At 36.7% G+C, this 25,216-nt stretch overlaps 1 protein-coding gene across 7 annotated transcripts in view; it reads left to right on the top strand.

The window, feature by feature from the left end:
* OPHN1 (oligophrenin 1) overlaps positions 1-25,216 on the top strand; it is a 623,734-nt gene that overhangs the window by 570,117 nt on the left and 28,401 nt on the right. For 6 of the 7 annotated variants that reach the window (XM_070461909.1, XM_070461912.1, XM_070461911.1 and 3 more), the window contains one exon: positions 7,603-7,926. The exons of the other annotated variant lie outside the window; for it this stretch is intronic. In XM_070461909.1, coding sequence (XP_070318010.1) covers positions 7,603-7,926 — 324 coding nt within the window. The remainder of the gene's footprint in view (positions 1-7,602; positions 7,927-25,216) is intronic. 7 annotated transcript variants of the gene reach the window in all.

Here is a 25,216-nt window from a genome sequence, read left to right as displayed (position 1 = left end):
ACATGGATTGAGTAAGTACTGTGTTAGGTGAAATTGAGACACCATCCCTGGCCTCAAGGAATTTATACGCTAAATGGAAATAGATGACAGATAGATAAATAAATGCCATTGAGTAGAATTTAGTATGGGACCTGCACCAATTCTAAATGGGTCTTTCTCCTCAGTACTCTTTGGAGACCATTTTTTTTGTCAAGATAACCAGCAATCTCCATGTGCTACTCCACTATTCTTACCATACTCAGCTTGTGAGCAGCATTTCAGTTTACTTCTTCCTTCTTAAAATTCTTCCTTCTTGAAACATTTTATTCATTTTGCTTTCAGGACACCAAACTCTCCTTGTACCTCACTAGACATTCCATCTCAGTCTCCTCTTGGTTTTCCTTCTCTTCTCAATTTCCGCATGTTGGAAGGTCCCAGAGTTTTGTTTTGTATTTCTCAGTCTGCCTTTCTGTCTATATTTGTTTCCTGCATGATTGCATTGTCTCACAGCTTTAAATATCTTTTAAATATGAGGATGATTTCCAAATTTGCATATCTGGGAGTATTAGCTTCCTTCTTCCCATCTTAAACTCACTGCACAACAGTTCTCCTTAGATGACTCAAGGAAATCTCAAATTTAAAATGTACAAATACCCTAGATTCCCTATTCCTCCTCAATCTGGTTTTCCTCTGGTCTCCCTCTTCTAAGTAATTGGTAACGTTTTTGTTGTTGTTCAGTCACTAAGTCATGCCCAATTCTTCGTGACCCTGTGGACTGTGGTATGCCAGGTTCCTCTGTCCTCCACTGCCTCTGGAGTATGCTCAAATTCATGTCCATTGAGTAGGTGACACTATCTTAACTATCTCATCCTCTGCCACCCCATTCTCCTTTTGCCTCCAGTCTTTCCCAGCATCAGGGTCTTTTCCAATGAGTCAGCTCTTCACATCAGGTGGCCAAAATATTGGAGCTTCAGCTTCAGCAATAGTCCTTCCAATGGATAATCAGGGTTGATTTCCTTTCGGACTGACTGGTTTGATCTCTTTGCAGTCCAAGGGACTCTCAAGGTTTCTTCTCCAGCACCACAACTTGAAAATATCAGGTCTTTGACACTCAACCTTCTTTATGGCCCAACTCTCACATCCATACATGACTACTGGAAAAGCCATAGCTTTGCCTATATGGACCTTTGTCAGCAAAGTGATGTCTCTGCTTTTTAATATGCTGTCTAGGTTGGTCATAGCTTTCCTTCCAAGGAGCAAACATCTTTTAATTTCATGGCTGCAGTCATCAGCAACTGCAGTGATTTTGGAGCCCCCCAAAATAAAATCTGCCACTGTTTCCATTTTTCCCCATCTATTTGCCACGAAATGATGGGACAAGATGCCATGATCTTAGTTTTTTGAATGTTGAGTTTTAAGCCAGCTTTTTCACTCTCCTCTTTCACCTGCATCAATAGGCTGTTTATTTCCTCTTCATTTTCTCCCATTAAAGTGGTATCATTTGCATATATGAGGTTGTTGATATTTCTCCCAGCAACCTTGATTCCAGATTGTGATTCACTCAGCCCAAATGAATTGACAATACCAGTCACCTAGTTGGTAAGGTCAAAAACTTTCGGATCATCTTTGAATATTCTCTTTGCTTTTTCCCTCATACCTAATTCATCAGCAATTCCTGTTAGCTCTATGTGCACATTATATGCTGAACCTACTAATTCCTACTGCTACCTTACTAGTTGAGCCAGCATCATCTTTTACTTGAGTGGCTACAAAAGCTTTCAAACTCTTATCTTTACTTTTCTTCTTGCCTGACAACAGTCTGTTCTCTGAGGCAGCCAGTAAGATATACAATCTTTTAAAACTTTAAATCATATCATATCATTCCCTCTGATCTAAATTTCCAGTGACTTCTCTTAATCTTAGAAGAAAATTTACATTTTATTTTGCATTATATGGTCTGCACATATGTTTTTTATCTCATTTCTGAACTTCACTATCTCTCTGTATCCTTTGTTCTCTACTCTGATCTCACTGGTTTTGCTGTTTCTTATAGATGTCAAACTTACCCAAGGGCCTTTTCACTTGCTGTTTTCTTGGTCCTAAATAGTCTTCCTCCAGAATTATGCAATTTCACTCATTCATTCAGATCTCTGCTAAATGACATCTCTTCATAGAGACCTTCACTGAGTACTTTATTTAAATAGATCTTTCTCCTCCTTCATTACTCTCTGTCCTTTAAACTGCTTTATTTTATTCATATCACTTGCTGCCATTAATATTTAATCACATGTTTATTGTCTGTCTTTCTCAATAAAATGTCAGATCCACTTTCATCACCAGCCTCTAGAACAATTCCTATATATTGCATGTGTTCAGTAAATACTTGTAGAATAAATGAGCGGTTGTAGAGGGAATAATGAAGAGAAAAAGATCACCCAGCTTAAGGGATCACCTCCTTAGGAGATGATATAGCATTTAGGGAAAAGTGAAAGGGAACATTCAATGCTTACCCTGTTGTTCCATAATCTCATTTTAATTGGATGAACTCACTTATTTGTCTATTCACAATCTCCCCAAATACACATCAGAAAATATAATTTCTATGCCAGCAGAAAATTTTCACTCTGTATCCCATAGTATATATGGCATGTCATATGTCCTCAATAAATATGTGTAATTAATGAATGAACTAGGTGTTGGTAGACCTGAGGTAAACTTCATCTTGGCTCCTAGCTTGCTGAATAACTTGGTCTAGTCATTTCCTTATTCTGGGTCTTAATTTGCCCCTCTGTGTGATGAGGTCTTTGTGCCATAAGTTCACCAATGGGATCACCTACCCTAGCCATACCTTTTTTTTTTAACTGAGATATAATTCATATGACATAAAAATTCACCCTTTTAAAGGGTAGGTCAGTGCGTTTAGAATATTCATAAGCTTGTGCAACAGTCTAATTCCAGAACATCTTCATCATCCAAAGAGAGCCTTGTACCTCCCAATACTCCCCTCCTCCCTCATTCCTGATAATCACTAATTCAATTTCTGTCTCTATGGATTGCCTATTCTGAGAAAATTTCATATAAATGGAATCATACAATCTGTGGTCTTTCTGTGGCTGGCTTCTTAGGATAATGATTTCAAGGTTCATCCATTATGAAGCATGTATCAATACTTCATTCCCTTTTATGAATGAGCAATATTATATTATATGGATATAACACATTTTGTTTATCATTCATCATTTGCTGGATACTTGGATTGTTTCCACTTTTTGCTATAATACTGCTATGAACATTTATGCACAGATTTTTATGTGGATGTATGTTTTCAGTGATTCTTGGTGTATATATAGGAGTGGAATTTCTGGGTCATATAATCACTGTATATTTTATCTTCGAGGAATCACTTTGAAGCTATTTTTAAAATCAGGTGCACCATTTTACTTTCCCACCAATAAGGTATGACAGTTCCAATTTCTCTGCATTTTTGCCAGCATTGTCTTTTGTGTCTTGATTTAGTAAAATTGTATATGTTCAAGTTACACAAAGTGATGATTTAATACATATATACATAGTGAATTGATTATTACAGTCAAACTAATAGACATGTATTTTTTTTTTGGATGGCAGTACCTGAAATCCACTTTCTTTGCAAGTTTCCATTATTCAATGCAGTATTGTTAGCTAAACTCGTTATGGTAAACATTATATTTCTAGACTTATTTATCCCATATAACTGCAACTCTGTATCCTTTGGCCAACATCTCCCCATTTTCTCTATCCTCTTGCTCCTGGTAACCACTATGCTCTCTGCTTCTAAGTATTTGACTTTTAAGCATTCCACATATAAATGAAATTATGTAATTTTTTTCTTTATTTGCCTGACTTATTTCACTTAGCATAATATCTTCTAATTTCATTCATATTACAGCAAATGAATGGCAAGAGATCTTTCTTTTTTAAGGCTGAAACAAACAAAGTCTTTATTCATCTACTGATGGATACTTAGATTGTTTCCATATCTTGTTATCTTTTAATTCTAGCCATCCTAAATGGGTGTGAATTCATATTCATTTAATCCTCATCACTTCTCATAGAGAAAGCACTGGAGGCTTAAAGAGGGTGTGTAGTTTGCCTAATTCACACAGCTAATGAATGACGGAAAAGCAACTTGCATTCGTCTTATTCCAGAGCTCATTTATCTACTGTAATATTGTACTTCCTATAACTTCTTTGAACGCTGTTCTGAGAAAGAACAAATCCCTCTACTCACCACTGTTCTTTGCCAGTAGCATTTCATTATCTTACCTCTAAACTTGTTATTCCCCTCATATATTGTATTATAATGACTCCTTTCACTATCATCATGGACTCCCTCACACCTCCATATCTAAGCCCTGTGCCTTCCACTCCGTTAATATCCCTTGAATCTGTCTGTCTTTGCTGCTGCTGCTGCTCCAGTTTAGATCCAGCAGCCCCCATTTGGTCTCCCTACCTCCAGTCTCCTCCAGTCTCTCTGGTTCAGTCTACTCTTCGTCATGAAGCTAAGGGCATATTCAAAAAACACATGTGATAGTGCCACATTCCTGTGAGAAAAAGTCATGGTCCTCTGCAGCCCAATGATAAAATTCATATTCCTGAACATGGCATTCATGATATAGCCCCACCCTACCTTAATAACTCTTCTCCAACTACTCACACTTTTTATCTAAAATTGGTTCCTATGCTCAAACCATGCTAAATATTTTCTTTTACATTTTCTTAAACAAACCATGAACTTTCATTCTTTCAAGTTGCTCTCTCTTTGAAATTCCCTTTCCCTCTTTTTCCATCTTTTGCAATCCTTCAAGGCCTAGCTCAAAATTACCTCTTTCACAAAATTTTCTTCAACACCACCAGAAAGAACTAGAACTGTCATTCTCATAGTGCTTATTTGCATGATTCTACTTGCTTTATAATAATTGATCTATTTCTCCTGCTGGACTAGTGTGCAACCTCTTAAAGCTATTCCCCATCACTTGCCTACACTTAGAAGAGAGGCCTCTAGTTGGCCACTTGCCTATTTATGAGGCCTCCTTTCCTAATACTTATTCACTCTTAGTTCTCTGCAGTTTCTGAAGCTGGCTTTTGTCTTTTTCCCTTGGAAATAGATGGCTGGTTAGAGAAAGGGGATGATGCTGAGCTTTATTACCCAACAGGAGCAATGAACTCTTGTCTTCAGAAAGAGTATGTACTCTGAAAACAGATTTCAAGCTCTGAAAACTGGCTCTACCATATTAGTTTTGTGACACTGAGACTTTTAGGGCCTTTGATTTCTTATCTGTAAAATGGGACTAATAACAGTTTACAGAGTAGTTTTGAAGATTATGAGAGATAATCCTTGTAAAGCACTTAGAACAGGCCCTGACACAAAGTGTTTACATAATGGTATCTGTTATCATTATTATTATCATTGTCATTATTATAATTATTACCATTTATCATTATTATTCAGCATATCCCAGAGCCTTGAAATGTTTTTCCTGGCAGAATGGCCTAGTTCCAAATCCCTATTGCTGCTATCATCATATGCCCTATTTCCAAGCCAGGAAAAGATCCTTTCCAATGTGGAAGGTAGTGGCCTGAGACTGTGTTTGTGGATCATCTTTAAGAGATTGGACCTTCTTTTACTGTATTGAGATGGTGATGATACCATAGAGCATGACCAATCCCTGTTGTTTTCCCTAAATGAGAACAGGGATGGAATTTCCTAGAGTCTCTTCACCAAAAGAAAGCATTCAGATAGAAACATGTAACTGAGACGTTAGACTCAAAGCATGTGGGAGAATGAATTTATATCACTTCATGTGTGACATAAGAATTTGCTTCATACTTTATAGAAGGTACATGTGCTTGAAGTTAATCCTAAGTGCTGGTGGTTAGATGGCGTCTGCCACAAGGCATCTTCTGGAAGCATGTGATCTAATTACATGGCACTTTTGAGCTATGTCAATAGTATTATTATTAATGAGTCTTTGATATTTTTTGTTTGACTAGTCTGATGGCAGTTGTACTAGGATTAATAAAAGCAGGGTTATATATCTACCCTGCGACCAAAGTAGGGGAACTATAGAGGAACTCCTTGGCTCTAACCCTTATGGTGGTAGCAGCAGTGCAGTGATCAATAAATAGCTCCCAAGAAAAAGAAAACTCTTGGGGAAAAATTCTTTGAAACAAGACTTACTCTTTCTTTCCCCATGGAAACTCTTGACCCACTGCCTACTGAGAACATAATAGTATAAATAATAACTAACAATTATTGAATGTTTATTATGTACCAGGCACTGAAATAAGTATACTACCTCATGTAATCATCACCACAACCTCATGAGGTAGGTACTATTATTATTTCTACTTTACTGAGGAGAAAATTTTAGATATAGAGAGATTATGAACTTGCCCAAGATCTCACAGTTGGTAAGTAGGACAACTGGCTCCAGAACCTGCAGTCCTTTTAAAATTTTATTGTGGAGAGTTTCAAATGTAAAAGGAAATTGTATATTTGATAAAAAATATACAGGATAACATACAGCATAACATATTCCATATGTCCATATTGCCCAGCTTCAACATTTACAACTACATGCCCAATCTTGTTTCATTTATACCCTTACCCATTTCCCTAAAACAGACATCATGTCATTTCGTCCATAAATGATTCAGTATGTACCTGTAAAAGATGAAAACTCTTTTTTTAACCAAAATCTCAATACCATTATCATACATAAAAGAAAAAAAAACTAAACAAAATAGTAATTCCTTAAAAGCAATAACTATTTGGTCAGTGTCCTAATTTTCCTTCTTACATTAAAAAAAATTAATCAGGAACCAAATAGGACCCTTGTGTTTTAATTGCTTGACATATCTCTCAGGTCTCATTTAGCTGACTAGAACCTCTGTTCTTAACCACTACACTCAGATCTAGGTTTTCTATTACCAAGGAAGGTGACAATTTCCATATAGCAGGAGTTCTCAATTAGGGGTTCATTAACTGATTCAGGGGGATCTATGAATCTCTTAAAATTGGTTTTCAAAATTTTACATGTATTTGTGTAGGTTAATTTTTCTAGGGAGAATATCCTTGGCTCTCATTAGAGTCTCAAAGCTTTAATTAAGACATAAGACAACTGAAAAGAATATGCTTTTGTCACAGGAAATTGTAAACAATAGCTAGGGGAAGACCATAAAGTGGCTAGTTGAGGATGGAAAAAGAAGTTAAATTCTGTTTAGCACATTACACTGAAATATTGGAGATATTTATAAATAACTTTTGAGATAAATAGAAATAGTTAAGGATTAACTGATGTCTGTATTTGAAAGTAATATAATCTTGGCATATTGTGGTTTTGCTGAATTGTGCTTGTGAAAATAATCAGATCTTTAATTGAATTCCTTGTGTTATGAGACCTGTGTCTCCACATGAAGTGGGGTAAGTAGAGATTGATTTTTGTGGGATATCATTGGTTTGTTCCATAACAATAGCTCCTTTGAATATGTATATAATTTTACAATCTTATGTCTACATGTCTAAAATGAAAAGGTGATAAATGTTGTCATTAATCTTTCCTCTACACCAACTTTTCCTAGATGAAATTCAACATAGAACACCCAATGGTACTATCATCAGCAGCATAGAATCCCCCAAGCCACCACAATACCCCAAAATGCCTATGCAAAAAAGTGTGGAAGCAGATCCTGAGAGGAAGTCCCCAAGCAGGCTTGTTTCAGATGTCAAGTTGGAGTCCTGCCTCGAGGTGGATGTGGGGAAGTTGGTGTCTAGGCTGCAGGATGGAGGGACCAAGGCCATACCAAAGGCCAGCAATGGACCTGTGCCAGGCCCTGGGACCACTAAGGCCCCCTCTTTCCACATAAAGAGATCAGCACCTCGGCCCCTGGCTCACCACAAGGAGGGTAAGTGCTTGGGAATTCCATGAGGAAGAGAAATGACCTCAACTACTTTGCACCTTGAAACACTTATGAGGTTGTAGGTATTTAAGTAGAAATCTGTCCTGGTTTATTATTACTAATGTTGAAATCCTCTTTGTGACCCTATGGACTGTAGCCTGCCAGGCTCCTCTATCCATGGGAATTCTCCAGGCAAGAATACTGGAGTGGGTTGCCATGCCCTCCTCCAGAGGATCTTCCCAACCCAGGGATTGAACCCAGGTCTCCCACATTGTGGGCAGATTCTTTACCAGCTGAGCCATCCGGGAAGCCCAAGAATACTACAGTAGGTAACCTATTCCCTTCTCTAGGGGATCTTCCTGACCCAGGAATCAAACCAGGGTCTCCTGCACTGCAGGTGGATTCTTTACTAGCTGAGCTACCAGGGGAGCCCAAGAATATAAAAACCATTCACAATAATCACTAGAATGTATGCTTTATAAGGGAGGGATTTTTGGCTGTTTTATTTACTTCTATATCCCAAGTACTTAGAACAATGCCTGACTGTCACATAGTAGGTACTCATTATTTGTGGAATAAATTAATAATAATTATATTATTTTTCCTTTATAGGTTATTACAGGATATTGAATATAGTTCCTTGTGCTATATAGTATGACCTTGTTCATCCATTCAATATATAATAGTATGTATCTGCTAATCCCATATTCCCAATCCATCCATCCTCCACATGACTCCCCCTTGGCAGCCACAAGGCTGTTCTCTATGTCTATGACTCTTTAAGGTTTCATAAAATAAGTTCATTTGTGTCATATTTTAGATTCCATGAATATTAGTGATACCATGTTTGTCTTTCTCTTTCTGACTTACTTTACTTAGTATGATAATCTCTAGATCTATCCATGTTTCTTCAAATGACATTAGTTCATTCTATTTTTATGTTTGAGTAGTATTCCATACAATGTATCCGTATACACACACACACACAACACACACACACACACACACACACACAGAGTGAGAGAGGATTCCCAGGTGGCCCTAGTGGTAAAGAATCTGCTTGCCAATGCAGGAGATGCAAGAGACTCAAGTTTGATCACTGGGTTGGGAAGATCCCCGGGAATAGGTAATAGCAACCCATTCCAGTATTCTTATCTGAAAAATTCCATGAACAGAAGAGCCTGGCAAGCTACAGTCCATGGGGTCTCAAAGAGTCAGACACAACTGAGTAACTGAGCATGCGCACACACACACACACATATTGCATCTTCTTTATCCATTCATCTCTCGATGGACATTTAGGTTGCTTCCATATGTCTTGGCAATATAAATAATGCTGCTGTGAACAGTGGCATGCATGTATCTTTTTGAATTGATATTATTTATTAATATAATTTTTGCTGTTATTGCCATTTATTTATTTCTACTTCTGTATGCATTATGGCATGCTCACCACCAAGAATTTACTTTCTATCCATCACCATACCGTTTATTCCTTTTACTCATTTCACCCCCTCCCTCCCCTCTGGTAACCATTGCTCTGTTCTTTGTATTTGCATGTTTGTTTTGTTTTAGTTTCATTTGTTCATTTATTTTGTTTTTTTGTTCATTGATTATTTTTTGTCTTTTTTCCACATAAATGAAATCATACAGTATTTGTTTTTCTCTTCTTTCACTTAGCATAATATGATTAAGGTTCACCCATGTTGTTGTGAATGACAGTATTTCATCTTTTTGTGGCACAGTACTATTCCTTTCTATATATCACATCTTTACTTATTCATCCATTGTTGGGCACTTAGGTTTTTCCCCATATCTTAGCTATTATAAATAATGGTGTGATGAACATAGAGTTGCATATATTTTTTTGCATATTTTTTTGAATTAGTATTTTCATGTTATTTGTATAATATCCAGAAGTGGGATAGCTGTATCATATGGTAGTTCTATTCTTAATTTTTGAGGAATCTCCATATTGTGTTCTATAGTGGCTATACCAAGTTACATTCCTACCAACAGTATAAGAGGGTTCACTTTTCTCCACACTCTTTTCCAAAATTTGTTACTGTCTTTTAAGAAATAGCCATTCTGATGGGCATGATGTGATATCTCACTGGGGCTTTGATTTGGATTGCCCTAATAATTAATGATCTTGGACACATTTTAATATTCCCGTTGGCCATCATTATGTCTTTTTTGGAAAAACATCCATATAGTTCTTCTCTCCATTTTTAAAGTAAGTTGTTTAGGGTTTTTTTGTTGTTGAGTTACATGAGTTCTTTAAATGGTTTGGACATTAACCCCTTATAAGATATATGATTCGAAAATATTTTCTCTCATTCAGTAGATTGTCTTTTCATTTTGTGGAAGGTTTCCTTTGCTGTGCAGAAGTTTGATATAGTCCTATTTAGTTTGATATAATCTTATTAGCTTATTTTTGCTTTTGTTTCCCTTGCCTGAGGAAAATATTCAAAAAAATATTGCTAAAATAAATGTCAAAGAGTGTACTGCATATGTTTTCTTCTAGGAGTGTTACGGTTTCAGGCATTACATTCGTCTTTATTTTGAGATGATTTTTTTGTATGTTGTGAGATAGTAGTCTAGTTTGTTTCTTTTTCTGTGGCTGTGCAGTTTTCCTAGCACCATTTATTGAAGAAAATATCTTTGTCCATTCTAAGATCTTTGATTGATCCTTTGTCATAAATTAATTTTCCATATATTTGTGGGTTTATTTCAGAGGTCTCAATTGTGTTTTATTGATATATGTGTCTGTTTTTCTATCAACACCATGCTGTTTAATTACAAGAATTTTATAATATAGATTAGAATCAGGGATTATAATACCTACAACTTTGTTCTTTTTTTTTCCTCAAAATTGCTTTGACTTTTTGGCTTCTTTTATCGTTACATATATTTTAGAATTGTTTGTTCTATTTCTATTAAAGCTGTCATTGGGATTTTGATAAGGATTGCACTAAACCTGTAGATGGCTTTTAGTAATATGATCATTTTATTATTTTTTATTTATTTTTTAAACTTTTATTTTGAATTGTGGTATAGATGGTTAGCAATGTTATGATCATTTCAAGTGAACAAAAAAGCGACTCAGCCATACATATACATGTATCCATTCTTCCCCAAATTCCTCTCCCATCCAGGTTGCCACATAGCATTGATAAGAATTTCAAAAGCCTTTGACAAAATTCAACATCCATTTATGATTAAAACTCTCCAGAAAGCAGGAATAGAAGGAACATACCTCAACATAATAAAAGCTATATATGACAAACCCACAGCAAGCATCACTCTCAATGGTGAAAAATTGAAAGCATTTCCCCTGAAATCAGGAAAAAGACAAGGGTGCCCACTCTCACCACTACTATTCAACATAGTTTTGGAAGTGTTGGCCACAGCAATCAGGGCAGAAAAAGAAGTAAAAGGAATCCAGATAGGAAAAGAAAAAGTGAAACTCTCTCTGTTTGCAGATGACATGATCCTCTACATAGAAAACCCTAAAGACTCTACCAGAAAATTACTAGAGCTAATCAACGAATACAGTAAACTTGCAGGATATAAAATTAACACACAGAAATCTTTGCATTCCTATATGCTAACAATGAGAAAACAGAAAGAGAAATTAAGGAAACAATACCATTCACCATTGCAACAAATAGAATAAAATACTTAGGAGTATATCTACCTAAAGAAACAAAAGACCTATACATAGAAAACTATAAAACACTGATGAAAGAAATCAAAGAGGACACAAACAGATGGAGAAATATACCGTGTTCATGGATTGGAAGAATCCATATTGTCAAAATGGCTATACTACCCAAAGCAATCTATAGATTCAATGCAATCCCTATCAAACTACCAACGGTATTTTTCACAGAACTAGAACAAATAATTTCACAATTTGTATGGAAATACAAAAAACCTCGAATAGCCAAAGTAATCCTGAGAAAGAAGAATGGAACTGGAGGAATCAACCTGCCTGACTTACTATACTACAAAGCCACAGTCATCAAGACAGTATGGTACTGGCACAAAGACAGAAATATAGATCAATGGAACAGAATAGAAAGCCCAGAGATAGATCCACGAACCTATGGACACCTTATCTTCGACAAAGGAGGCAAGGATATACAATGGAAAAAAGACAACCTCTTTAACAAGTGGTGCTGGGAAAACTGGTCAACCACTTGTAAAAGAATGAAACTCGAACACTTTCTAACACCATACACAAAAATAAACTCAAAATGGATTAAAAATCTAAATGTAAGACCAGAAACTATAAAACTCCTAGAGGAGAACATAGGCAAAACACTCTCCGACATAAATCACAGCAGGATCCTCTATGACCCACCTCCCAGAATTTTAGAAATAAAAGCAAAAATAAACAAATGGGACCTAATGAAACTTAAAAGCTTTTGCACAACAAAGGAAACTATAAGCAAGGTGAAAAGACAGCCCTCAGATTGGGAGAAAATAATAGCAAACAAAGCAACAGACAAAGGATTAATCTCAAAAATATACAAGCAACTCCTCCAGCTCAACTCCAGAAAAATAAATGACCCAATCAAAAAATGGGCCAAATAACTAAACAGACATTTCTCCAAGGAAGACATACAGATGGCTAACAAACACATGAAAAGATGCTCACCATCACTCATTATCAGAAAAATGCAAATCAACACCACAATGAGGTACCATTATACGACAGTCAGGATGGCTGCTATCCAAGAGTCTACAAGCAATAAATGCTGGAGAGGGTGTGGAGAAAAGGGAACCCTCTTACACTGTTGGTGGAAATGCAAATTAGTACAGCCACTATGGAAAACAGTGTGGAGATTTCTTAAAAAGCTGGAAATAGAACTGCCATATGACCCAGCAATCCCACTTCTGGGCATACACACCGAGGAAACCAGATCTGAAAGAGACACGTGCACCCCAATGTTCATCGCAGCACTGTTTATAATAGCCAGGACATGGAAGCAACCTAGATGCCCATCAGCAGACGAATGGATGAGGAAGCTGTGGTACATATACACCATGGAATATTACTCAGCCATTAAAAAGAATTCATTTGAATCAGTTCTAATGAGATGGATGAAACTGGAGCCATTATACAGAGCGAAGTAAGCCAGAAAGAGAAAGATCATTACAGTATACTAACACATATATATGGAATTTAGAAAGATGGTAACGATAACCCTATATGCAAAACAGAAACTGAAACTCAGATGTATAGAACAGATTTGTGGACTCTGGGAGAAGGCGAGGGTGGGATGTTTCAAGAGAACAGCATCGAAACATGTATATTATCTAGAGTGAAACAGATCACCCTCCCAGGTTGGGTGCATGAGACAAGTGCTCGGGCCTGGTGCACTGGGAAGACCCAGAGGGATCGGGTGGAGAGAGAGGTGGGAGGGCGGACCGGGATGGGGTATACATGTAAATCCATGGCTAATTCATTTCAATGTATGACAAAAACCACTGCAATGATGTAAAGTAATTAGCCTCCAACTAATAAAAATAAATGAAAAAAAAAAAAAGCAGTACACTGACCCTTTATATATAACCTCATTTTGCCTCTGAACTTTCTGCCCTTTAGTATATAAATTCCTACAGATAAAATTATTCTATTACAAACCTAACATCTTTTAATTAATAAAACCTCATGTTCAGTAATAAAAAAAAGAAAAGAATTTCATGTGCTATACAGTTGGTCCTTGTTGGTTATCCACTTTAAATATAGCAAAGTGTACATGTCCATCACAAAGTTCTCCCCATCCCTCCCACCAGCAACCATAAATTAATTCTCTCAGTCTATGAGTCTCTTTCTTTGTTGTAAGTTCACCTGTATCATTTCTTCTTAGAATCCACATATAATGGATGTCATATGGTATTTCTCCTTCTCTATCTGACTTACTTCACTCAGTATGACTCTCTCTAAATCCATTCATGTTGCTGCAAATGGCACTTTCATTCTTTTTAATGGCTGAGTAATATTCCATTGAATATATGTACCATATCTTTATCCCTTTTTCTATGGGTGGACATTTAGGTTGCTTTCATGTTTTGGCTATTGTAAGCAGTGCTGCAATATTAGGGTGCATGTATACTTTTGAATCATATTTTTCTCTGGATGTATGCCCAGGAGTTGGATTTCAGAGTCATATGGTAGCTCAATTCTTAGTTTTTTAAAGAACCTCCATACCATTCTCCATAGTGGCTTTTCCAATTTAAATTCATTCCAACCGTGCAAGAGGGTTCCCGTCTCTCCACACCCTCTCTAGCATTTATTATTTGTGGATTTTTTGATGACAGCCATTCTGGCTGGTGTGAGGTGATAACTCATGGTAGTTTTGATTTGCATTACTCTAATAAACAGCAACGTTGAACATCTTTTCGTGTGCCTCTTGACCATTTGTATGTACTCTGTGAAGAAATGTCTACTTAGGTCTTCTATCCATTTGTTGATTGGGTTGTTTGTTTTGATGCTGTTAAGTGTCATGAGCTGTTTGTAAATGTTGGAGTCTAACCCCTTGTCAGTCACATCATTTGCAAATATTTTCTCCCAACCTGTGGATTGTCTTTTCGTTTTGTATTGTTTCCATTGCTATGCAAAATCTTTTAAGTAGGTCCCATTTGTTTATTTTTGTTTTAATTTCCATTATTTTGGGAGTTGGATTAAAAAAGATATTGCTGCAATTTATGTCAGAAAGTGTTCTGCCTATGTTTTCCCCTAGGAGTTTTATAGTGTCTGATTTCACATTGAGATCTTTAATAAATTTTGAGCCTTCTTTGTTTATGGTGTTAAAGAATGATCTAATTTCATTTTTGCATGTACCTCTCCAGTTTTCCCAGCACCATTTGTTGAAGAGAGTTTCTTTCAAGCATTGTGTAGTCCTGCCTCCTTTGTCATAAATTAATTGACCACAGATACAAGGGTTTATTTCTGAGTTTTCTATCCTGTTCCTTGGACTATATTTCTATTTTTGTGCCAGTACCATGCTGTTTTGATAACAGTAACTTTATAGTATAGTCTGAAGTCAGAGAACCTGATTCCTCCAGCTCTTTCTCAAGATTTCTTTGGCTATTCAGGGTCTTTCCTGTCTACATAAATATCTTGAGATTTTCTGTTCTAGCTCTGTGAAAAAATATCATTGGTAATTTGATAGGGATTATGTTGAGTCTGTAGATTGCCTTGAGTAGTATAGTCATTTTGACAAAGTGAGTTTTCCAATCCATGAGCATGGAATATCTTTCCATCTGTGTGTGTCTTATTCAATTTCTTTCATCAGCATCTTACAGTTTTTGGAGTACAAGTCTTTTTACTCCTTAGGTAGATTTATTCCTAGTTATTTTGATCTTTTTGATGTGATGGTAAATGGAATTGTTTCTTGAATTTCTCTTTCTGATCTTTCCTTGTTAGTGTATAGAAATGTGAAAGATTTCTGTGATTAATTTTGTAAACTGAAATTTTACCAAATTCATTGATTAGCTCTAGTAGTTTTCTGGTGTCATCTTTAGGGTATTCTATTTATAGTATCATGTCATCTGCAAAGAGTGGTGATTTAACTTCTTTTCCAATTTGAATTCCCTTTACTTCTTTTTCTTCTCTGATTTCTGTATCCAGGACTTTCAAAACTGTTGAATAAAAGTGGTGAGAGTGAACTTCCTTGTCTTGGCCCTGACTTAGAGAAAATGCCTGCAGCATTTCACCTTTAAGTATGATGTTAGCTGTAGGTTCGTCATATATAGCCTTTATTATGTTGAGGTATGTTCTTTCTGTGCCAACTTTCTGCAACTATTTTTATCATAAATGGGTGCTGTAATTTGTCAAAAGTTTTTCCTGCATTTATTGAGATGATCATATGGTTTTTATTCCTCAATTTGTTGATGTGGTTTATCACATTTATTGATTTGCAGATATTGAAAATTCTGCACCCCTGGGATGAAACCCACTTGATGATGTTGTATGATCTTTTTAATGTATTGTTGAATTCAGATTGCTAGTATTGCTAGTTTAGAATTTTTGCATCTATGTTTATCAGTGATGCATGTGTGCATGGTAAGTTGCTTCAGTTGTGTCCAACTGTTTTTGATCCTATGGACCATAGCCCACCAGGCTCCTCTGTCCATGGGATTCCCCAGACAAGAATGCTGGAAGGTTGCCATGCCCTCTTCCCAGGGATCTTCCTGAACCAGGGATCAGACCCACATCTCTTAGGTCTCCTGCATTGGCAGATGGGTTCTTTTCCACTAGAGCTATCAGTGATATTGGCCTGTAATTTAATTTTTTTGGTGTATGTTTTTCTGATTTTGATATCAGGGTGATGATGGCCTCATTGAATGAATTTGGAAGTTTCCTATCTTCTGCATTCTTTTTTTTTTTTTTTTTGATGTTTGAGAAGGATAGGTTTTAACCCTTCTCTAGATGTTTGATATAATTCACCTGATGTGAAGCCCTTAGGTCCTGGACTTTTGTTGAGAGTTTTTCAATCATAGTTTCAATTTCAGTACTTGTGATTCATCTGTCCATATTTTCTATCTCTTCTTGGTTCAATCTTGGGAGATTGTACCTTTCTAAAAATGTGTCCATTTCTTCAAGGTTGTCCATTTTATAGGCATACAGTTTCTCATAGTAGTCTCTTATGATCCTTGATATTTCTGTGGATCAATTGTAACTACTCCGTTTTCATTTCAAATTTTGTTGATTTGAGTCCTCTCCCTTTTTTTCTTGATGAGTCTGACTAAAAGTTTATCAATTTTGTTTATCTTTTCAAGGAACAAGATTTTAGTTTCATTGACCTTTTCAGTTGTTTTCTTTGTCTCTACTTCATTTATTTCTGCTCTGATCTTTATGGTTTCTTTCCTTCTATTAACTGTAGGGTTTTCTGTTCTTTTTTCTCTAGTTGTTTTAGGTGTGAGGTTAGGTTGTTTGAGATTTTTCTTGTTTCTTGAGGTAAGAACTGCTTTTGCTGCACCCCATAGGTTTTGGGCAGTTACACTTTCATTTTCATATGTCTCTATGTATTTTTAATTTCCTCTTTGATTCCTTCAGTGACTCATTTGTTGTTGTTTAACTGCCATGTGTTTTAGTTTTTTATAATTTTTTCCTTGCAGTTTATTTCTAATCTCCTAGTGTTTTGATCTATAAAGATGCTTGATATCATTTCAAGTTTTTTTTTAATTTGCCAAAGCTCATCTTTTTTTATTTTCATTTTATTGCTTTTTGTTTGTCAATGAAAATAGCTCTTTGATGGAATCTTTAGAATTTTCTTTAGATAAAACAATATCATCCTCAAATAGTGGTAGTTTTACTTTTCCCTTTCCAATTTAGATGCATTTTATTTATTTTTCTTGCCTAATTGCTCTGGCTAAGACTTCCAATTTTATGTTTAATAACAGTGATGAGAGTGGGCATCCTTGTCTTACTCCTTTTTTTGAAGGGATAGCTTTCAGTTTTTTCACCATTGAGTATGATGTTAGCTACATATATATAATATGTAGTCTACGACCTTCACTATGTTTTTTTTTCCAATTATTTTTATTAGTTGGAGGCTAATTACTTTACAATATTATAGTGGTTTTTACCATACATTGACATGAATCAGCCATGGATTTACATGTGTTCCCTATCCTGAACCCCCCTCCCACCTCAGAAAAAGAGACACAGATGTATAGAACAGACTTTTGGACTCTATGGGAGAAGGCGAGAGTGGGATGATCTGAAAGAACAGCATCAAAACATATATATTATCAAGTGTGAAACAGATCGCCAGTCCAGGTTGGATGCATGAGACAAGTGCTCAGGGCTGGTGCACTGGGATGACCTTCACTATGTTGAAGTACTTCCTTCTATACCCATTTTGTTGAGAATTTTTATCATCTGTGAGTATTGAATCTTGTCAAATACTTTTTCTGCCTCTACTGAGATATTTTTTATTTTTCATTTTGTTAATGTGATGTAAACATTGATTGATTTGCACATAATGAACTATCCTTGCATCCCTGAAGTAAATCTCACTGGATCATGTTGTTTGATATTTTTAATGTATTGTATTTGATTTGCTAATATTTTATCGAGAATTTTTACATCCATGTTTATAAGGGATAATGGCCTGTAAGAGTGTGTGTGTGTGTGTGTGTGTGTGTGTTGTCCTTGTTTGGTTTTGGTATCAGGATAATGTTTGCCTTGTGAAATAAGTTAGGAGGTATTTCCTCCTCTTTAATTTTTTTGAAAAACTTGAGGAAAATACATGTTAGATCGCTTTTGAATGCTTGGTATAAACCACCTGGGAAGCTGTCTGGTCATGAACTTTTTTTTTCCATTTATTTTTATTAGTTGGAGGCTAACTACTTTAAAATATTGTAGTGGTTTTTGTCATACATTGACATGAATCAGCAATGGATTTGCATGTAATCCCCATCCCGATCCCCCCTCCCACCTCCTTCTCCACCCGATCCCTCTGGGTCTTCCCAGTGCACCAGGCCCGAGCACTTGTCTCATGAATCCTTGATTATTAGAGGTTTTGTTTACTGTTTTAATCTCTGTGTTAGTGATCAGTCTATTCAGATTTTTCTATTTATTCATGACTTAGTCTTGGAAGATTGGGATTCAAAGAGTTTGTCCATTTCTTCTAGGTTGGGCAATTTGTTGACATATACATTTAGCTGTTCATATCATTGCCTTACAATTATCTGTACTTCTGTGGTATCTGTTATTATTTCTGTTCTTTCATTTCTAATTTTATTTATTGGAGGCATTTCTCTTTTTTCTTAGTGTCCAGCTAAAGGTTTGTTAATTTTTTTTTTTTTTATTATTTCAAAGAACCAGCTCTTAGTCTCTTTGACCTTTTTGGTCTCTGTTTCAATTTACTTCCACTCTGCTCTTTATTATTTATTTTCTTGTATTGACTTTAGGCTTCATTTTTCCCTTTTTTTTTTCTAGTTCATTTATGTGTAAGGTTAGATAGTTTCTCTGAGATTTATTATTTCTGTTTTTAAAAGTTTCTTTCTTTCTTTATTATTTATTTTTGGTTGTGCTCAGTCTTCATTGCTATGTGGACATTTCTCTAGTTGCAGCAAGACAGGACTACTCTCCCGTTGCAGTGTACAGGTTTCTCATTGCAGTGGCTTTGCCTGTTGCTGACATGGGCTCTAGGGCATTCAAGCTTCAGTAGTTGCAGCACTTGAGCTCAGTAGTTGTGGTTCCTGGGCTTTAAAGCACAGGTGCAATAGTTGTGATGAATGGGCTTAGTTGCTCTCTGGCATGTGGGATCTTTCTAGACCAGAGATCAAACCTGTGTCCCTGCATTGGCAGGCAGATTCTTTACCACTGAACCACAAGGGAAGCCCTAAACTTATATCTTGGGGTAGCCTCTATTGCTATAAACTTCTCTCTAGTACCACTTTTGCTGCAGATAATATATTTAAGTATGCCACGTTTTCACTTTTAGTTGTCTTCAGGTGATTTTCAATTTCTACTTTGAGTTCTTTGTTATCTCAATAGTTGTTCAGCAGTATGTTGTTCATTGTCCACATATTTATAATTCTTAAAGATTCTTGTAATTGATTACTAGTTTCATTCCACTATGATTGGAAAAGTTGCCTGATAAGATTTCAATTTTCTTAAATTTATTGAGACTTGTTTTTTGTCCCAACATATAGTCTTTCCTTGAGAATGTTCCATGTGAACTTGAGAGGAACATATATTCTGCTACATTAAGATGGAATGTTGTGTATGAACCTATTAAGTCAATCTGGTCTACTGTTTCATTTAAGACTTCTATTTCCTTGTTGACTTTCTGTATGGATGATCTATTCATTGATATAATTGAGGAGTTAAAGTCCCTTACAATTACTGTGTTGCTATCAATTTCTCACTTTGTTGTTGTTGTTCAGTCACTAAGTCATGTCCAACCTTTTGCAACACCATGGACTGCAGCATGCCAGCCTTCCCTGTCCTTCACTATTTCCTGGAGTTTGCTCAAACTCATGTCCATTGAGTCAGTGATACCATCCAACTGGTTACCTCTTTCAATTTAAGCCTGAATTTTTCAATAAGGAGCTCATGATCTGAGCCACAGTCAGCTCCAGGTCTTGTTTTTGCTGGGTATATAGAGCCTCTCCATCTTCAGATGCAAAGAATATAATCAATCTGATTTATGTATTGACCATCCGATGATGTCAATGTGTAGTGTCTTCTCTTGTGCTATTGAAAAAGGGTGTTTGCTGTGACTAGTGTGTTCTCTTGGCAAAACTCTGTTAGCCTTTGCCCTGCTTCATTTTGTACTCTAAAGCCAAACTTGCTTGTTACTCCAGGTATCTCTTGACATCCTCCTTTTGCATTCCAGTTCCCTCTGATGAAAGGGACATCACTTTTTGGTGTTAGTTTCAGAAGGTCTTGAAGGTCTTAATAGAACTGTTTGACTTCAGCTTATCCATCATTAGTGGTTGGGACATAGACTTGGATTATTGTGATGTTGACCACAAAGGATGAGATGGCTGGATGGCATCACTGACACAATGGACATTAGTTTGAGCAAACTCTGGGAGATGGTGAAGGGCAGAGAAGCCTGTAGTGCTGCAGTCCATGGGGTCACAAAGTTCAGACACACCTGAGCGGCTGTACAACAGCAACTGTGATGTTGAATGGTTTACCTTGACAGTGAACCAAGCTTATTCTGTCATTTCTGACATTGCACCCATGTACTGCATTTCAGACTCTTTTGTTGATAATGAGGGCTACTCAAGTCCTAAGAAATCTATAAATGTGATGATTCTTTAGTTATGGTCATTTGATAGAGAATGGGGAGGGAGGGAACAAGTTGAGCTGGAGAGGCAGATCAAATTTATAGTAAAAGTCATGTTAAAGTCCAAGGTTAAACATAAATTACAAGGAAGTACAATTTGGTATAAATACCACTAAGCTGAAAAGGCTTAGTGAAGTCTCAGGTGTGACTTAGGCTCCAGAGTCTCTGATACGTGAGTTAGAATCCTGGTCCTGCTTCATCCTAGTTGTGGGACCTTGGAGAAGTCACAGCCTCTCTGAGCCCAGTTTTCCAACTTGTAAAATTAAGATATTATGTGTATAGGATTGCTATAATGATGAAATGAGATACTATATAGTTAGCACTTAAGGAGTACTCAGTTTAAGGTAGCATTTGTTTTGATTTTACAGGAATCCAGTTACTAACTACATGATCTTAATCAGGTAAACTTCACTTCTCTGAGCCAGTTTTCTCAACTGTAAGTGAAGACAATGCCTATATTGCAAGCAAGAATTTGTGTGTGTGTGTGTGTGTGTGTGTGTGTGTGTGTGTGTGTTTAAGTAAGATTAGGTATACAGAACATCTGGTAATATAAGAGAAGTTCAAAAAATGATAATGCTACTGATTGGGTAACAGCCTCTTAGGAAATGGCAGGCATGGAAGATGGTAGATGTTTACTCTTCTATATTCTAGAGCTGATGAGAAGCCTCAAGCTCTAAATGTAGAGGTTATAAAAGAGCTCAGAGCTACTTTTTCCGCCCTCAGTCTATCTATGACCATGTCAAACACTCAGAAATATGAGAACCATTGATAAGGGGAAGGGGCAAGGAAGGCCTCTTAGCGATCTTCCTCAAAGTCCAGCCTTTTGACAATCCTGCCCCAGGGAAGTCTCCCTTAACTCATTTCTTTTGGCACCCAAGTTTGACTCTTTTGTGCAGATGCTGACTTACAATATTCATGCTTATTTTCCATGAGTATGACTCATTCTTCAACTCAGTTTTAAGCCCCTGGATGGCAAAAGTGAGTGAAGTCGCTCAGTTGAGTCCAACTCTTTGTGATCCCATGGACTGGGGCCTATCAAGCTTCTCCATCCATGGGATTTTCCAGGCAAGAATACTGGAGTGGGTTGCCATTTCCTTCTCCAGGAGATCTCTCTGACCCAGGGATTGAACCTGGGTCTCCCGCATTGTAGGCAGACGCTTTTTACCCTCTGAGCCACCAGGGAAGTCCCTGGATGGCAAAGTCTATGTCAAATAATTTGTTTGCATATCTTGTGATAGCATAAGGCTGGGCACAAAACCCCTCAATAAACACTCAATAAACTGAATACCTTTCAGTTTATATTTTAGAATAACCCTCAAATTTGGGTATATCATGTTTGTGTGTGTCACAGATGGCACAAATGGGGACTTCAAAAAGAAAAGCTTTTCCCGTTGTCCTTCTAATGGACTGAGATATATTTTTTTCTTTTCTCAATGAGTATTAAATAACATCTACATGCAAGGCAGTGTACTTGGGCCCTTGCTGAATACAGAGAGGAATCTCACCTAGATCTAACTCTCAGGTTGCTCTATCTTAATCGGGGAGGTAGAGCCAACAAAACAAAGAGCCCTGAATCAAAGTACAAGGTGATTAGTGCTGTAAGAGTGACAGAAAGGAATTTGCAGCTTATTAGACTTCCAAAAGATATGAAACTTAAGTTGAATCTTGATGGATGATGCAAATTGCAGTATATAAGAATGGGTAGAGGGCATCTGAGAAAGAGATTATTAATTGTAGGATGTATACATGGAGCAAGAAGTAATGCTATTTGTGTGGACTATAGGATATGTGAAGAGGAATGGTGGAAAGGTAGACCAGAATGATCAGTTGAATTGAGACTGAAGAAGGTAATGAATTCCAGGTTTAAAAATGCTTGCACTATAGATTCAAGTCAATGTATGACAAAACCAATACAATGTTGTAAAGTAAAATAAATAAATTAATTAATTAAAAAAATGCTTGTGCTTAAACTGCAGATAACAGGGAGCTATGAGATCTAACTATTATCTATCTACCTATCCAGCTATCTGGAGATTTTTTTTTTTTCAAACTGGTTAGGTACATGATCAGAACAGGCTTTTAGAGTAGCCTATCAAGGTCAGCAGGGAAAGATATAGGCTTATAGACTTATATCATGGACCCATTGATCTGTAAAGCATTCCAAGTCCACATTGTAAAGGTAGGGAAATGATCCATTCAAGGTCACACAAGAAGTTAGTTTTAGTATTAATACTGGAATCTAGGTCTCTTGACTCACGGGTATTATTACTCTTCCATCCCTGCCTCAGTTTGACTTATCGCTTTGCTGTGGCACTTTAGAGGTAGGAGAGAACATCACTGGGGTCTTTCAACCAAGAAAGCCCTTTGCTACTACTTCAAAGTTCGACTTATAATGAAACATCAATTTGTAGCTCCCAATAAAGAGTCTGGCAGCTGAGCTGGTAAAGAATCTGCCTGCAATGCAGGACACCATGATTCAATTCCTGGGTGGGGGATATCCCCTTGAGAAGGGATAGGCTCCCCACTCCAGTATTCTCAGGCTTCCCTGGTGGCTCAGATGGTAAAGAATCCACCTGCAATGTGGGAGATCTGGCTTTGATCCCAGAATTGGGAAAATCCCCTGGAGAAGGGAGTGGCTACTCACTCCCTTATTCTGGCCTGGAGAATTCCATGGACAGAGGAGCCTGGCAGACTACAGTCAATGGGGTCACAAAGAGTCGGACATGAATTAGTGACTTTCACTTCCATAAAGAGCCTAGGAAGATGCAAGTCTAATGACATTTGTTTTCCAAGGCCTTGGGTTGATGTCTATTTGCATGTGCCTGCAACTGGTAAATGAATGGGTTTCATGTTTCAGGGAGTGTCATTCAGTTCTCTCATCAAAGGAAATAATAGCCTTAGTGTGGATACAGCTTCAGGTAGAAATGTTTTCTGACTCTGACTGAAGTGTATGCTTCCTATCCAGTACTCACTCCAGCAACCAGTAGAAATGGAACAGTGTTGTCAGCTGTTATAATCTGATCTGCAGGTGAGCAAGCACCATCATGTGGCTAGAGGTTCTCAACTATGCCTATACATAGCATCACTTGGGGAACTTTTAGAAAATATCCATACCCAGGTCCTACCCTAATCAATTAAACTGGTATCTCTGGTGATTGGGTCCCCAGTACTATATAATTTCAATGTTCTCTATGTTTAGCCAGGGTTGAAAACCACTGGTACTTGTGAGTACTTGGGCTTTGGAAAGTAGATAGGCCAGAATCTATTGCCAATGAACTATGAGGTTACTTCTCATCTCTCTGTTTGTTCAGCTGTAGAACAGGTATAATACTTTTTATCTGTCAGGGTTATGGCTAGTGTTAAATGAGAATATGTGCATAAAGCACTGAGTATAGTATCATAGCATCTAGAACAGAGCAAGTGCTCAATAAAAAAAGTTAGCTAAATTTTTACCATTTATTTTATCATTATTTATTTATCATTTATCATTATCATTATTGTTATCATTTATAGCATTTTCCTTTTTAATTTATTTTTATTGAAGGATAATTTCTTTACAGAATTTTGTTGTTTTCTATCAAACCTCAGCATGAATCAGCCATAGGTATACATATACCCCCTCCCATTTGAACATTCCCCCCCATCTCCCTCCCCATCCCACCCCTGTTTGAGTCCCCTAAACCACACAGCAAATTCCCGTTGGATATCTATTTTACATATGGTAATGTAAGTTTCCATGTTATTCTTTCCATACATCTCACCCTCTCCTCCCTTCTCCCCATGTCCATAGTCTATGTCTGTTTCTCCATTGCTGCCCTGTAAATAAATTCTTCAGTACCATTTTTCTAGATTCCATGTATGTGCATTAAAATACAATATTTATCTTTCTCTTTCTGACTCACTTCACTTTTACTACTACTACTAACAACAAAACAGCAAACACTAGGAAGAACAGTGGATGCAGAAAAAGGAGTTATAAGTCTTAGTCCTCTCTCTACCACTTACCTAATTATGTGATTGTGGATGAGTGAGTTCACCTTTCTAAACCTTAGTTTACTTCTCTGTAAAATGGAGAAGATAAGACCTATCTACTATTCTTTCCTTACAAGCTTATTGTGAACATCAATAGTTATCTGGAAGAGTACTTTGAATGGTATAACATTTTAGAAAAATTAGATGATGATTATTATTATTATTTTGGTCATTATTTAGCTACAATTCTGTGTACATGACCTGGTGCTAAGGGGAATGGTGTGTCCAGAAATGTAAGATACAGCCTAGATGGGGAGACAGAATTTCTCTGTGTGTGACTGACTAGTACTTGACTCATATCACCATTAAAGCACCAATCATACTATATTATCATTATCATTTTTTTCATATCTGTCTCCCTCACCAGAATGACTAGCTAGAGGAATGAAAAAACCCTACAGAGCAATATATGTAGTTTATGAGTATTTACATGGATG

The sequence above is a fragment of the Odocoileus virginianus genome, chromosome X, assembly GCF_023699985.2.
Source record: "Odocoileus virginianus isolate 20LAN1187 ecotype Illinois chromosome X, Ovbor_1.2, whole genome shotgun sequence".
Classification (NCBI taxonomy): domain Eukaryota; kingdom Metazoa; phylum Chordata; class Mammalia; order Artiodactyla; family Cervidae; genus Odocoileus; species Odocoileus virginianus.
This window is presented reverse-complemented; position numbering and strand designations above follow the sequence as displayed.